This window comes from Colletes gigas, unplaced genomic scaffold (assembly GCF_013123115.1).
Source record: "Colletes gigas isolate AHSC1104 unplaced genomic scaffold, ASM1312311v1 Colletes_gigas_Sc00003, whole genome shotgun sequence".
NCBI classification, from domain to species: domain Eukaryota; kingdom Metazoa; phylum Arthropoda; class Insecta; order Hymenoptera; family Colletidae; genus Colletes; species Colletes gigas.
The window spans coordinates 5,280,379-5,296,307 of record NW_025106632.1 but is presented as its reverse complement, the minus strand read 5'-3'; the positions used below and the strand labels follow the sequence as shown (position 1 = coordinate 5,296,307).

At 41.5% G+C, this 15,929-nt stretch overlaps 2 protein-coding genes across 7 annotated transcripts in view; both read left to right on the top strand.

The window, feature by feature from the left end:
- LOC122404847 overlaps nucleotides 1-7,126 on the top strand; it is a 29,043-nt gene extending 21,917 nt beyond the window's left edge. For 5 of the 6 annotated variants that reach the window (XM_043409131.1, XM_043409130.1, XM_043409128.1 and 2 more), the window contains 2 exons: nucleotides 3,291-3,595; nucleotides 5,403-7,126. In XM_043409131.1, the coding sequence (XP_043265066.1) occupies nucleotides 3,291-3,595; nucleotides 5,403-6,308 (1,211 nt within the window). In that variant the 3' untranslated portion in view covers nucleotides 6,309-7,126. Of the gene's footprint in view, nucleotides 1-1,221; nucleotides 1,590-3,290; nucleotides 3,596-5,402 lie in introns of those variants that run through there. The other variant, XM_043409132.1, reaches the window with a different exon arrangement.
- A 548-nt stretch (nucleotides 7,127-7,674) lies between these two features.
- Nucleotides 7,675-15,690, top strand: LOC122404751 (mutS protein homolog 4-like). The gene is made up of 15 exons (XM_043408973.1): nucleotides 7,675-7,769; nucleotides 8,316-8,383; nucleotides 8,476-8,624; nucleotides 9,146-9,339; nucleotides 9,449-9,570; nucleotides 10,232-10,449; nucleotides 10,527-10,724; nucleotides 10,796-10,982; nucleotides 11,061-11,200; nucleotides 11,283-11,386; nucleotides 12,166-12,385; nucleotides 13,021-13,236; nucleotides 13,323-13,531; nucleotides 13,632-13,818; nucleotides 14,584-15,690. The coding sequence occupies exons 1-15, from the start codon at nucleotides 7,675-7,677 to the stop codon at nucleotides 15,688-15,690; spliced, it is 3,414 nt and encodes a 1,137-aa protein (XP_043264908.1).
- Nucleotides 15,691-15,929: the final 239 nt, after the last annotated feature.

Sequence of the window (15,929 nt, the reverse complement as noted above, 5' to 3'; positions counted from 1 at the left end):
ATGGGTCACTTTTGGCTCACTCAGAATGGACTTTAACAGATTTCTATCTTTGTATCGAACCATACGTGTTTACAAAGTATAACCTTACAAACACAATTACAAGGTACATGTTCCATAATTATAGTAACTATGGTATTTTAAAAGCAGAGGCTTGGCTCATGCCTTAGCATCTCGTTCCTATTCAAACACCAGTATCTTTTTCTTTTGCAGCAACGATAGGACAGAAACTTCTAATCTATTTAACAAGAGCTTAACACCACTGCTCTTGGACCCATACGATACCTGTGCTTCATTTTCTTTGTGCCTTTCCATGTATCGGCCAAAAGAAGAAACCCCTCTGATTCTGGACAACTAAGGCTACTTGCATGTTCCCGATCAGTTTGCTTTGAATCTAGTTCAATGCAAGCTTTTGATAGCTCGTGGACCTGGTCCTGTCGAAATTCAAAAACTCGTATCACCTAAACCAAAACTTTTGTAAACTAGTCTTGCACTCCTCGCACACGTCTTGGTACTACGCTTCAGTAATACCCTAACAGGCTCGTAACAGTTACAGTCACACCTTCGTTCAGAAAACAATATGTTTGGCGAACACTGGTACACTGAACCAATGTAGCGGTATTAAGTTCGTGGGCAGAAAGTACGAAGTGATGGACATTCGTGGGAATTTTGGTCATGCACACTGGAGCGCATGATCACTGCTGTATACGCTTAACCAGAATTTAGGCCTGGGTTAGGTCTGCATTAGGTATACACTTAACTAGAATTTAGGGTACCGTTGGACCCCAGTAAGGAACAAAATTTAAGGAAGTTACAGGGAAAGAGACAAAAACAATAAATAAACGATAAGTTCATTTTTGTGTGATTGGCGAGCATTTGAAGTGGAAAGTTCAATTTGGTACAAAACATGGGAATCCCGCGAGAGAAAATTCCAGTGCGCATGACCAAAATTCCCACGATGTCCATCACTGCTGAGGACACGAGTAGTTGAACTGCGGTCGGGTCTAGCGAGAAACGTTGTAGGATAACCGAGTGAAGGTGCAGAGATCGAAGGAGGAGGGCAGGAGACACGGTTCGTTGTTTGTTTCGATGGTTGTTCGTTTGTTCACACGCTCGTTCGCCACTAACAGCAAACAAAAAAAACAAAAACAAAAAACTGTTAGCACCCGCGATTCACGGGTGGCAGGATTATGACGAATTGCGAATGCGTTGTGAAACACTTAGGCAAACGGCAAGTCCCGGTTTCTGGTGGTACATATCGTCCCACCTACATGGTACCGGAGACCCCGCTGGTACCGCCTCGAAGACACCGGGCCCATCGTCCATGCCGATGCCAATACCAATGCCAATACCGATGTCGATGCGAATGCCAATGCCAATGTCGATGCCAGGGCGAATGCAAGTGCCAGGGTCAGTGTCAGACGCGGCCGACGCCGATGTCGCGCAACGATCATCGGCACCCTACTCGAGAGTACCGGCCTCGCAGCCCTCCGAACTCTCTGAGTCTATCGAGCCCGTCGAGCAATCACCGCGAGGGGTGTCAAGCTCAGGGGCCGGATTGTCTTCCAAGACTATAAACAGATTCCTTCGAGGTAAATTGCTTCGTCTGCAGACCGGAATACCAAGTCACAAAGCTGTTGCTCGAGCGCTATTAAACCGTTCGATTACACCTGGCTCACACGAATGGCTTTACACTCTCTGTTTCAGTTGTTTTCTATTTTTTTTTTTTTTTTCTGTTTTTTTTTCACACTAAGCGCACAACCTAGCGGTCTCCTTGTTCCTGGGTCACCGTTCCCCGCCTGTTGTCCGTCCATAAGATAAAGGCTAACGAGCGTTCACGGTCCCGTTGGAAGCCCGCTCGATTGCGAAGAACGAAGGACAGGCCCCCCGGGGATTCGTAGATATTTTTAAAAGGGAAAGCATTGACTCGAAATCGAAAAGTTTGTAGAAAGCAACGTAAGCGTAAAAATTGAACAGTTTTGTGAGAAATCGCCGCCATTCTTGAAAATAGGTACGTGATTTTTTTTTTGCCGATACCTTGTAAATTATTAATTTTATGTTTATTGTTGGGATTAAAGAGTGTACAATTCTCTGTTTAGTTTTGATAATAACTATTTTTTGCATAAAATCGATGGTTTACTAGTTATTGCAAAATGAAATCATTCCAATATGGCGGCGATTCCTCTTCTATACGTTCGCTAAACATCTTTGTCAAATTTCGAAATTTTTCCACCTATTTTTCTTTGAAATCAGACCTTGGTTGATTAGGCTACCACCTTCGATCCATAGAGAAAAGGATCACGTTCCTAACGATCTCTTTGCTCAGCATTATCTCTGTATTTGTGTTTTTCGTAATTATTTTTTTTCTCGTTCCAGCCTTCCCTCTGCCCTCCCGTCTTTCCTTCGCTTGATACCGACTCTAGCCACTGTTTGAAAATTGCAACGCGTCCTACGAACGGGAATACCGAAAGAAGGATACAAAAACGAAGAAGAAAACCGTAGATCGTCGAGCGTACGTGCTACGGTTCTGTCAACGTCGACGTCTAGAGTACTGTTACCGTGGCAGGAATGCGTTTATGCGAACGTTAATCATAGCTCTGTTTAGCCGCTGTCTCACCCACCGAAGCCTTTCTAACAAACGTTTAAACCTCGTTTGTCACGCAGACAGTTTGCGTTTGCTGTTTACGCCACATCGACTCTAATTTGATTGTTTGTTCGAGAACGTTTTGACCACCAGCGATATACTGGTTGTTCCGAGTCTTTCTCGTCAAACTGCGGGAGCATATTCGAATAGCTAAAATAAAAGAAAAGTGTTGCACGAAGCTCAGTTATAAACGCTTTGTTACAAAGTTACAAGTAAATACTCCTCCGTCAAGTATGATGGAGGGCTAATATTGTTTTGGAATAACGTACTGTTTGTCACTATTCTTTATTTAGAAGATAATGTTAAAGAAACTTCTCAAATATATACTATAGGATAATTTATATTAAATAAAGAAATAAAGAAAGGGATGATTTGGTTAGAAGTGTAACAAGCTAGATAATGCTGTATTTGCTTATAACTTTGTAACGAAGTTGTTATAGCCGATCTTCGTACAACATTCTCTTCTTATTTCCACTCGTGGAATATGCTTACGCAGTTCGACGGAAGCACCTGAAACACCCTGTATATATACAATGCTTTGTGTGCCTTTCGTTGGATCGTTCGCTTCCGATCTAATACGAACGATTCGCGCGATTAGCACGGATCGATCGACGCTAATCGATTATAAACGAGACCGTTTGTATTGCAGGTAGCGATCTGTTGACCAGCTTGACGACCACCTTCGATCGTAAATGGAGATCATTGGTAAACTCGTCGAATCAAACAGCTCGCGGATCGGCCGCGGAGAACGCGTCTCTCAGCGACGAGGAACTCGCCGTGACGCGAGACTCGCAAAGCTCACGGCACGCACGAGGCTCTTCGCGCGACGAAAAGGACGAACGGAAAATCACGGCTGCTGTTCAATCTGTGGATTCTGGCTTGGTAGAAAGCTATCGGGACCCGAGTCTTCATAAATCGAGCCTCGAGAAACATCAGCATGTTCGTCAAAAAAATGTAAGTGTCGCGTTCAGAGCACACGGAAGGACAATTACGTTGTAATATTTTCCGACGCGACTCTAACTTCTCGACTGTCACGCCGAAATCGCATGTTTTGCTCAGGACGCCACGGATGTGCACCACCAGATGCAAGATTTCATAGAAATTAGTCTTTTATTTTCGATGTTCTAACGAAAATTTTTAATTGCTGAACACTTGTTCTTTCAATGGATCTTCTAATGCACTGAGTGTCAATATTCATTAAACTCTTACAATTGTAAGTAGTTCAAGTGCTCCGGTCATTGATGACCACCGTGGCTGGTCATATACAGCGAGGAGCAAAATTTTTTATCCAATATTTGCATGTAGAATACAAAAGAAACAAAATAGTTAATATTATCTACAATCTTTTGGCTTCTCAAAACAAATTTAACATTTGTGATATCATCTTCATTTTGCTTGGTACAATTCTTTTTCGTGTAGTCGGTTTAGCACCGCAACTAATTTTTAGTAAACATTTCAGACTTTGGTACGGTTAATAATTCGTCCATAAACCTCCAACTTCGATAATTGCTTCAATATGTTTAGGTATACTTAATACTAGAGTTTCGCAATACTCTGGTGTGATAGAATCGTATCGATACAACATTATGAAATCATTATCTAAAGATGTAAAGAATACTATCGTTTTCCAATTAAAATTGAGTTTATAAACGGAAATAATTGCTAGAAAATTTGCTGCTAGTCAGGGAGTTGTGCATACAATACAGAGAAAATGTAATGAAGTCCCTGCATCTTCTGGAGGCCATCCAAAATTATTATCTTGTCAGAATACGAGAAGATCGATAAGATAAAACTGTTGGAAAGGAAATTAGTAAGTGGACATCTTGGAGAGCGTTAAAAGAAGCCAATTTTACACCAATTAAGATGAAAAAAAAAATTTGTCCTATCAAAAAGGAATGTCAAGGCCCATCTGAATTTTTGCAATGGAAAAAAGTAATTATTTCCAATGAATCAGAAATCAATCGAATTTCATCGGATGTATGTTGTCGGTGTTGGAAAAATCAAGACGAACCTCTTATACCACGTCATGTGAAGCAAACGATGAAATTTGGTGGTGTTATTTATAGTGTGGGGGTGTATAACTGTGTATGAAGTAGGATCACTACATTGAATAGATGGTATGGTGCACCAGTATACGTATAAGGATATTTAAGAAAAAAATTTACTAGAAACAATTGAAAATATGCCAGTGTCAGAGTTGATGTTATATTCCAACATGACAACGCTCCTAGGCATTGTGCAAACAGTGTGAAGAAAAACTGTGGATTGGTCTGCTCAAGTGCTAGGCATAAACCCGATTGAAAATGTTTGGGCCTACTTAAAAATGAAGTTAATGCTCCCCCAATAACGATAACTGATTTGTGGCATAGAGTGCAAGAACAATGGTATTCTATTACACCAGAGTATTACGAAAATGTAGTATGAAGTACGTCTAAACGTGTTTAAGCAATTATCAAGGTTAAAGATTTATGAACAAAATTAGTTGCTGTGCAAAACTGACTACATGAACAAAAATTGTACGAAACGAAATAATAATGATATCAGAAATGTTACATTTGTTTTGAAGAGCCAGAAGATTGTAGATAATACTAAGTATTTTATCTTCTTTGTATTCTATATGCAAATATTGAATAAAAAATTATTTTTGTTAAAATGTCGTTTGTGTGTTCAGTTTTGCTCTTTATTGTATGACCAATGTGGCAGTGAAAGTGTTAACGCGTTCGTGTCGCGTAATGTCGTTGATTAGAACGTTTCCCCGCAGGATGCTCCGGAAAAGGACACGGATTCATCGGTAACGGATAACAGTAGCGGCGATCGACTGGATGCCAATATACCGGACAACGATCGTAGCGCGATCGTACGGAGAAAACTGGAATCGGGCAAGGAGACGGTCGAGGGAACCCCGGAGTCGAACGAGATACAAGAATCCGTGGCGGCGACGCAAAACGGGAAATCGGAAACGGACGACGCGAAGGACCTCGACACAAATTACTCGAACAAGCTGGAGAAGTTCGAGAGCCTGACGACGAACTTCGAGGTCAGATCGCGGCTGAAGAGATCGGAGTCGTTGAACAAGAGATCCGAGAACACGTGCTCGAAACTGAAGAGATCCGAGAGCCTGAACAAGCATTCCGCCGAGCGACTGTCGTCGCCGACTAGCGGCAAACTGAAGCGATCCGAAAGTTTGAACAAACACTCGGAAAGGTCCGATTCGCCCAACAGCAAGCTGAAGAGGTCGGAGTCGCTGACGAAAACCGAGAAGACAGAGTGCAACATTAGCAAGAGGCGGCAGTCGGTGAGAAAGGACAGCGCGACGAAATTGAAACGGAAAAACGGTATGCCCGAGCGATCGATCAAGCGCAGACATACCGTCGGTGGTACCAAGGACTTTGATAAGGTGCACTGGTTGGACAACAAGTTGCAAGTGGAGGCCGAAAGGGTCGTGAGGAACGAGTACAGGCCGAAAAAGAGTCAGCTAAGAACAAGTTCGCCGGATCTCAGCACCGGTCGCATCGGCGGTCTCACCGATGCCAGTTTCCTCATCGAGGTCAGCTTTCGTGGACCGAGCAACGTTGTCTTCAACGTGACCAACGCGCGTCCGCAATCATTACCGGACACCAGCTTGGCCTCCAAAGTCTTTAAAGTACCCCTCGAGAGTCACGTTTAATCGCTCTAGCGCTAAAGCAGTCGAAGGAACCCGCGAACCTCGGGAATTCTGCGCAGTAGTCGTTTACTAATCTTATCTTTTCTCTTTTTCACGAAGCATTTATGTCCCAGCGCGTCAATTACTTACGCATCGTACTCGTTACTAGCTCATGAATTGTGATCGTGTGCAATTTTTTTTTTTCTTCATGTATATAACGTCCGTATAATTGTGTAACAGGCAAACGATCCGGTGATCGACGGAATTTGTATTTTTTAATAATCGAGTAGAAGAGATTTACGGCTGACAGCTGTGCCGTGTGGACTATTTTGCCTCCGCGTATTTTCTCTTCTCAGGAACGATGATCGTTCCTGCGATCACGATTATTTAGATTCTGATTCGTTCGTGCGTCTAACATGAATAGGTTTCTCTTTATCCAAATGATCGCAGTCCCGTCATTCGGCTACGTTTCGTAACGTACGATTTCTGCGCGTCGATCGTGCTCGCCGATCGAGAAAAAAACTTTAATCGTGTGAGGCGTATCGCAGGCCTGACAATCGATTTTTCTTATGCTTGTAAATGCCGCGTGCGTGCGTGCGTGCGTGTGTGTTACTCGAATGCAAGTAAGGGCCGATGATTAAGCTATATTTATTTTAAATTCTTAACAAGCATGATAACGTTATTTATTGAATGTGCCGAGAGTCCGATAATTAAGAAGTTCTGCATTACCTATTACGGGCACGAATACCGAATTTGTAAATAAATCTTATATATTGCTAATTTAAACAAACGTTTCGTGCTAAAAATTTACAATTCCCGCCTTTCTGTACCAATTCGATACCACAAAGTACTAGAAATTTGTATTTAATACTGATAGGTGTAAATATTTATGGAACGTACGAATTCTGATGCAATTAAATTTGGGATTTCAGCGGATATTATTTTGCTGCATTTATTGAAACGTACAATCACGAAAGATACATTTGGCTGGTGAATTGTGCACGCGGTAATTCGTTCTCTCTTCCGGCGGATTGCTACACGTGTGGCGTTGGGGAGTTGGGAGTTGGGAGTTACACGTTTTTGGGGAGGACGCGCTTTTGCCCTGCTACGCTGCGCGCGCAGCCTTACGGCAGATTTGCGCGGCATCAGAAGAACGCTCCCACGAACTCGTGTGGACGTGACTGCATACTGCACGTCTCGACCCCACAACTTAGATTTGCGTGCCGCTTGGTGGGTGGTGATGGTACTATTGTTTGTTCGGAAACCCGCGCTGCATACCGTTATTGTAAAAATGTACCAATCCAACTTGGCGATACAGATGGCACTGCTAAACGTTCGTTCGAACGTGTCGCAGCAAAACTTTGAAATCGAGTGTCGTTAAACTGATAGTATGAATGTAATACGAACCGAAAAGGTTTTCCAACCACCGGGAGGACGAAATGAACCTACTACCCGAGACCAGTTTGCTGTACCTTCTCTGGCAAAGTATCGTACGTAGTCATTCTGCAAAATTTCACCTGTTCCTCTTTCCCCCTTCCAGTCTCTATTTATCATTTCCTTCGACCGTATTTCGCGTAGAAGACACACGGCTTCGGATAAACTGGAAATCGACGACCAGTTCGAATATCACAAGAACCCCGCAAAATTGTGGTACAAGTAGAAGTCGAGCATTAGTATCATCCTCTTGCGTACCCAGTTCTTCGCGCAAATTCGCGTCACGGTAAGTCTGCTTTCGCCCGCCATTTTCTACAACAAAATTCACCAACACGAAATCGTTCGAAATATCGATGGTAACTGGCGCTTAATTTCTTTAATCGATCAAATTATACATTCAATGGGGTATTCCATTTAACGTCAATATCTACAGGGTGTTGCACAACTATAGCATCATCGAAACAAAATTTAGATTTGGGTAAAAATTGACCCTGTGTTCGCTGTTCCTGGGGTAGAAAAAATATTGGGGAACTTTGAATTTTAACTTTGTTTTAAAGCATTTTTATCGCTATTATCAACATTTGAATGTTTCTAAAGGAGATCTGGTACGAAGAGCACCACGGATGGCAACTTGAGCACGACCGAATCTGGCGGTATTATTCTCGGTGAGTACCACGTTTTCAGACGATTTCCTATAATTGATCGATCATCAGGATCACGATAGATTGAAATTAATTGCTCCTATTTAATCGAACAGCAATAACGACCGGTCGAGGCGAAGCGAGGGCCGAAGTGGGATTGGCAGCATTGGACATCCGCTGCCCGTATCTGATTCTTTGCCAAATCAGCGATTCCCAAATATACACGAACGCATTGAGCAAATTATACTTGTTCGATCCCATCGAAGTAAATTCTAGCAGAATTTCTTTTCTTCGCATATCCTGTCAGGCAGAGGTTCCCGAATTGCGCACCATGGCGCTGTAGATGCGACGCCACGAAATATTTTAAATTTCGTACACGCGATGGAATTTTCTTATTAACATTAGAACTACCAAACCAGTCACAATGACCCATTCGTAATTTCTAATGAAACTTGTAAAAAATTTACTCGACTGAATTTTTGAAAATTTATCGTAATTTTCTATAAGAGAATATATAAACACTTATTTCCATTGCATTATATATTTCTATCGTTTTCTATCGTATCTATCGTTTCAATTTCTTTGGTACAAATAAGCACACTATAATTGTCGGTATTTCTAGTGTTAAGAAGTATTCTCTGTTTAGGCACTAAGGATCCCATAACCTTAAAATTTGGAAGCCTCTGCTGTCAGATATCAATATACATATGTATTCCAGCCCAAGCCAATTAGTCTCTATACAGGGTGTCCCGATAAAGTATCTATTTAGGATTTAAAACGTTGTAGGTTCTGATGCCAGACACGATGTGTGAACGTACAACGAGCAGGAGCGTCCTCTATCCCTCGATCAAAGATAAGTTTCCCGAGCTGCAAGTAACTCCGATATCTCGAGTTCATTTCAACGACACTGTCGGTTTGGAACGAGTGAGAACTCTTTGCGCAGCCGAGTACTCGTCGGTGGAATTATTCGTTAAGCAAAAGTAATACTTTCCGCGTGCAAAAACAGAAAATGCATCTATTTTAAACATATCTTTTATTGTCACATAAATTGTGAAATGTTATTTTTTAATTTTGAGGTATGATTTCTAGGTATTACGCGTTAGCCGCAGCTGCAGCTTTACTGAAATACGTTGAATACGCGCAGCGTATAGTTTACACTCCGAAATCGATGAAAATCGAATTTCAGGGATCCCCGAACGCCACTACTGTAGGTAAGCCAAAAACCAAGGAGGATTTGCAGCATCGATTGACCAATCGCCGTTACATATTCTCTGTTTTTTGTTCTTGCATCGCTATTATATAAAATGTGTTACTATTATGTATTTTTGTGCATTTATGCAATTGTGAAATGTAACTAAATATTTGTGGGGGCATCACTTCCCGTACTTGCCACCAGAGGGATCGTTCTCTCGCAAGTACTCGACCGACCTTCCCTTCCTATACAGGGTGTTCGGTCACCTATGGGAAAAATTTTAATGGGGCATTCTGGAGACTAAAATAAGACGAAAATCAAGAATACCAATTTTTCGTTTGAGGCTTCGTTAAAAAGTTATCAACGTTTAAAGTTTCGCCCGTAGAACGGCGCGTGATTTCTCACAGGCGAAACTTTAAACGTTGATAACTTTTTAACGAAGCCTCCATCAACAAATTAGTATTCTTGATTTTCGTCTTATTTTGGTCTCTAGAATCCCTCATTAAAATTTTCCCCATGGTTGTATATGCATACGTTCTTCAACCGACTACACAATATCCTGGCGCCTAAAGCAGGGTCTGCTAAGGTGCTGATCAGTTCACTTAGCAGGTCCAACCTCTTCCACAGACCCCACATATTCATTGAAAATTGTGTACTAATAAATATCATAAATATTTTAGATTTGGAGAGTGCGCGGAGCTTGGAGTTGGTCCAGTCACAGAGCGGTCAACGAAACGTCAGTTTGTTAGGTATCTTGGATAATTGCTCGACTCCGATGGGCAGAAAACTCTTACGCGCCAACATCCTCCAACCTCCGTGCGAAGAACGTCTTATTCTCGAGCGACAATCTTGCATCGCCGAGCTGGTGTCCAACCGTTCGATGCAGGCTCTGCTTCAGGTTCAAACTTTGCGATGCGTTAACCCTTTCAACAGACTTTCTATAAAGCGTTTAATATCTTTTTTTTTTATTTTTAGCCAATAATACGGCGACTCTACGGCGCTGATAGGCTACTAGCACTATCGACGACGCCCATTCTGCAGGAAAACAATGTGCAATGCGCGGAGCAGAATTTAAATTATCTGTTGCTCTTGAAAAATTTGTTGAACGTTGTTCCGGAACTCGAGAGCACCCTGGCGCCTGCAAAGAGCGATCTGCTTCAAAGAATTCGAAAGGTTTGCTCGAACTTATCGCCACCTCTTCCAAATATTCAGACCTGCGAATATGTAGCTAGGAATTTTTCTAGAAATTAGACGATCCTCGTTACCAGCTGATGAAGGAAAGAATTCTCGAGACGATACACTCTGACGCTAGGTCCGTGTCAGGATACACGTCAGCGAACATGCAGCGTTGCTTCGCCATCAAGGCGGGAATCAACGATCTGCTGGACATAGCTCGTCAAACGTACTGCGAGCTGATCGACGACATGAAAAGTTGGTAAATTAGCGTAGCGTGTAAGAACCGAGCTAGCTTGTCAAAATAATTCCTCCTCTTTGTACCATCTCTGATAGCCATGGTGGAGAATCTAACGTCCAAGTACCACTTACCTCTATCCTTGGGGTGTAACGCGTCGCTGGGTTATCACGTTCAAGCGATACTGCCGCGAAACTTGGACACGGAACGTTTTATCCCGCCGGACGAATTTATAGAGGTTATAATCGTTTTCAAATGCAATCCTCGAGAAATGTGATTCTCATCGCGATCGATGTAATTTTTGTTGCACTCTGACATAGGTGCGGAGGAACAGACGAGTCTACACGATGACCACGACCTCGCTCGCAACGTTGGGCCAACAGTGCAAGATCGCGTCCGAAGAATTGCACTTAATGAGCAACGTGTAGGTATCGGTTCCCATTGTAGGGTCCATCGCCTCCCGCAGTTGCCGCCAGAGGGACCGTTTCTCTCGCAAACGATCGATCGACCTTCCATTGATATAATGCATACTGGGTATTCGGCCACCCATTGTTCGCCATTGTTCTGGGGCTCTGGAGCCCATTAATACGCATTCTTTGAATTTTGAATCATTACAATCCTTCAATCTGTCCAGAAGTTATGATTTTTTAAACATTTCTTTTCTGGCGTCACATTAGATTTTCGATAAGGAATTTTTTTCTCGAAAATGCGTAGGATTTTGGGTGTATGTTTATTCATAAAAAATGATTGTAATTGACCCCCGCAACCGAAAATAATTTTTCCAGAATGATTTGAAAGTTTTTAATTTTGTCGAAAAATTTCAGCACCTACTCGAATTTTTTTCTCGAAAGTGCGTAGGAATTCGAGGGTATGTCTATTCACCAAAAATGATTGTAATTGACCCCCGCAACCGAAAATAATTTTTCCAGAATGATTTGAAATTTTTTAATTTAATTTATTAATAACTTTTTAACGAAACCTCAATCAAGAAATTATATTAATATTTTTGATTTTCCCAGGGGTGGCCGAACACCCTGTAAGTATACGCTCCTCGATCGATTCTCAATATCTCAGCGTCTAAAACAGGGTCTGCTAAGAAACACCTTCCCCTCTCCTTTCAAATTTTAAACAAAGTAACGATAAATTATAACTTAAAATTTACCCTACCGTTCAATTAATCATAATTGACGAAACTACCAACAGGCTCCTTTGCGATTTGCTACAAAATCTTCGACAACACGTCGGTTGTTTGTTCCAATTGTGCACCGACGTGGCTGAACTGGATTTAATAACTTCTCTCGCTCGAGTAAGTTCCATTCAGACATATACCAGGCCAACGTTTGGACCAAAGTTGGAATTACTCGACTCGAGGCATCCGGTGCTGGAGATTTTCGGTCTCGATGGACCTATACCGAATAACGTTGTGAGTCTTCATAGAAGACATATTAATCTGTTTTAAATAATAATTGTAATATTACACAAAGAGACTGGTGATTACATACAGGGTGTTCGGCCAATTCTGCGAAAAATATTAATGGGGGATTCTAGAAGCCAAAATAAGACGAAAATCAAAAATACCAATTTGTTGATGGAGGCTTCGTTAAAAAGTTATTAACAATTAAAATAAAAAATTTCAAATCGTTCTGGAAAAATTATTTTTGGTTGCGGGGGTCAATTACAATAATTTTTGGTCATTAGTCATACCTTCGAAATCCTACCCACTTCCTAGAAAAAAATTCGAGAAGGTATGAAATTTTTCGACGCAAAAAAAAATTTCAAATTGTTTTGGAAAAATTATTTTCGGTTGCAGGGGCCAATTACAAGTATTTTTTGTGATCAGACATACCCCCGAAATCCTGCGCATTTTCGAGAAAAAAATTCAGAACCGTTGGAACTTTAAACGTTAATAACTTTTTAACAAAGCCTCCATTAACAAATTGGTATTCTTGATTTTCGTCTTACTTTGGCCTCTAGAATCTCCCATTAAAATTATTCCCAGCGATGGCCGAACTATGATAATGTCTCTCAAGTTGTCACTCGAACACCTTTCTGTTGCAGCATGCATCAGTGCCATTGAACGTTCACGTCATCTCTGGGCCCAACATGAGCGGCAAATCAACCTATCTCAAACAGATTGTATTGTTGCATATAATGTCACAAATTGGCTGTTTTGTGCCAGCCAGAAAGGCAGTGTTTCGTATAACGGATCTCATATTCTGTAAAATAGCTCTACGCGACGACATCGAGTGCAATGCATCCACGTTTGCCATCGAAGTCAGTCGTGTACCGTTTAATTGTTTAAATACTTGTGAAATGTTTCGAGGAGGTACATTGTAAAATAATGTTTCTCGACTCTTCAGATGAAAGAAGCACAATATATTCTGCGGTCCATCACACCCACGTCGTTGGTCGTTCTGGACGAATTGTGCAAAGGCACTGCGATCGAGGAAGGTGCCTCGATCGCTTGGGCCATATGCGAACGACTTTTGAACACGAACGCGTTTATATTCGCGGCAACCCATTTTGTATTTCTGACGAAACTGGCGGATTTGTACTACAATGTGACGAAGTACGCGCGCATATAATTCGACACAAATAATTATTTTAATCCTTTGTTTACTTCTACTTATTGCAATCGAACATTCGTTTTTCTTTGTATTGTGTTTTAGTCATTACTTTGAAACGATAAACGCGCTAGGAACAACGGAAACGGACAATTGTTGCCGATTAACGTACACTCATCGGTTGAAACTCGGAGTCGCGCCTACCGATGATTACGGTATCGTTCTAGCAGAATCGTCCGGTTTGCCAAAGTCTGTCACGGAGAAGGCTCGGAAATATGCTTCAGAGCAACTGGTACACGCAACGATATTGATTTTCATACTCGAAACGATTTTTAATAATTGTGTCAGCGATTATAAAATTCCTGGGAAAAATTTTAATGGCGGATTCTAGAGGCCAAAATAAGACGAACATCAAGAATACCAATTTTTTGATGGAGACTTTGTTAAAAAGTTATTAACGTTTAAAGTTCCGCCTGTAATGAATTTTTTTCTAGAAAACGACAAGGATTTCGGGGGTATGTCTACTCACCAAAACTGATTGTAAGTGTCCCCAGTAACAGAAAATAATTATTCCAGGACGATTTGAAATTTTTGAATTTTGTCGAAAAATCTCATACCTTCTCGAATTTTTTTCTCGAAACTGGGTAGGATTTCGAGGATATGTCTATTCACCAAAAATGACTGTAATTGTCCCCTGTAACCGAAAATAATTTTTCCAGAACGATTTGAAATTTTTGAATTTTGTCGAAAAATTTCATACCTTCTCGAATTTTTTTCTCGAAAGTAGATACGATTTCGAGGATATGTCTAATGACCAAAACTAATTATAATTGACTCCCGCAATCGAAAATAATTTTTCCAGAACGATTTGAAATATTTGAATTTAATTGTTAATAACTTTTTAACGAAGCCTCCATCAACAAATTGGTATTCTTAATTTTCGTCTTATTTTGGCCTCTAGAATCCTCCATTAAATTTTTCCCAGGGGTGGTCGATCATCCTGCATATCGAATTATATCATAGATCTTATTTAATAAAAATAATCGATCCTTCGCAGACCGTCGATCGAGTCAGGATCGAGACGTCCACCTGGGAGCATGCTTGTTACAAGATTGTGAGCGAAATGTACGAACTCTTAGAAATCGAGAAACTTGATCAAACGCAAGTAACGAGGTTCGTCGAGCGCATTGCAAAAGTTCAGATGCAAGATGGAGGTAAGGACACCGTAAAAGATAACGGAACAACAAATAGCAAAGAAATTGTCGCGAAGAAAAGGAACGAAAACGAAGTTCCCAGCGTTCCTACGCCTGTGGAACTAAATCCTAGAAGAAGTTTCGAAGGAACTAAACAACGCACACCTGACGCACCCGAAATCTGCACGGATAACAATGTTACGGGCGCTTGGACGATTGCAACGCAGACCAACGTTGCAATCGCCACCCACGTAACACGAAGTAGCTCCTTTGAGTATCAAAATAATATCCTATCCATGTCCCAGCAAACGCAAAACAAAACTATCGATTTTGAAAATGTCGCGTCCGTGCCCCGCCAAACGCAAAACAAAACTATCGATTTTGAAAATGTCGCGTCCGTGTCCCACCAAACGCAAAACAAAACCGTCGATTTGCAAAATATCTCGATTAGACCCCAACCAGCGCAAAATAGAATTTTCGATTTCCAAAATGTACCAGAGCCCCGCCAAACGCAAAGCAAAAATGTTGCAACCGCGTCTCAGCCGAAGGAAATCAGAACCGTCGATTTTCAAAATGTGCCTCTCAATTTGGGTGGTAGCAAACGAAACGCGTCGTGTTATTCGTTCAGTTCGATCCCGTCTTTGCTCTTCCCTTCGACAGCCACCGAAAATGCGTCTAACAAACTCGAGAAACATCCGTCTACGTCGAGCAACAGATCTTCATACGCTGAAGAACTCTGCGATGACCCCGACTCGATCTGCTCTAAAACCAATGACACTATGCAGTGCACTCAGTTTACGGACAAAACAACGTCTATGCGAGTGTTGATGTCCGGCGAGGTATCGTCGCTAAAACTGCACGAGTATTATCTCTCGGACGACGATTTAGAACCGCCCGATATGTCTCAGGTTTCTATTTTTAGTCGCGTGGCAGTGAGTAACAACACGTTGCATAGCGAAAAGAGCGAGTAAATGTAAACAAACCATTCAGTATTGTGATTATTTCATACACGCGAGCATCGGGTTGCATTTAGCTAGGGGCGCTTTAATACGAACAACGAACAGATAACTATTGATTATAATTTATTTCAATCTTAGAAACGTTTATTTTTTGTTATTGTTTTTGTTCTCTAAGAACTACGAATCGGCGCACAAAACGAGCCTATTTTTATTTTAATGTAATTTATCGTAAGTCAGTAATAAATAGATTC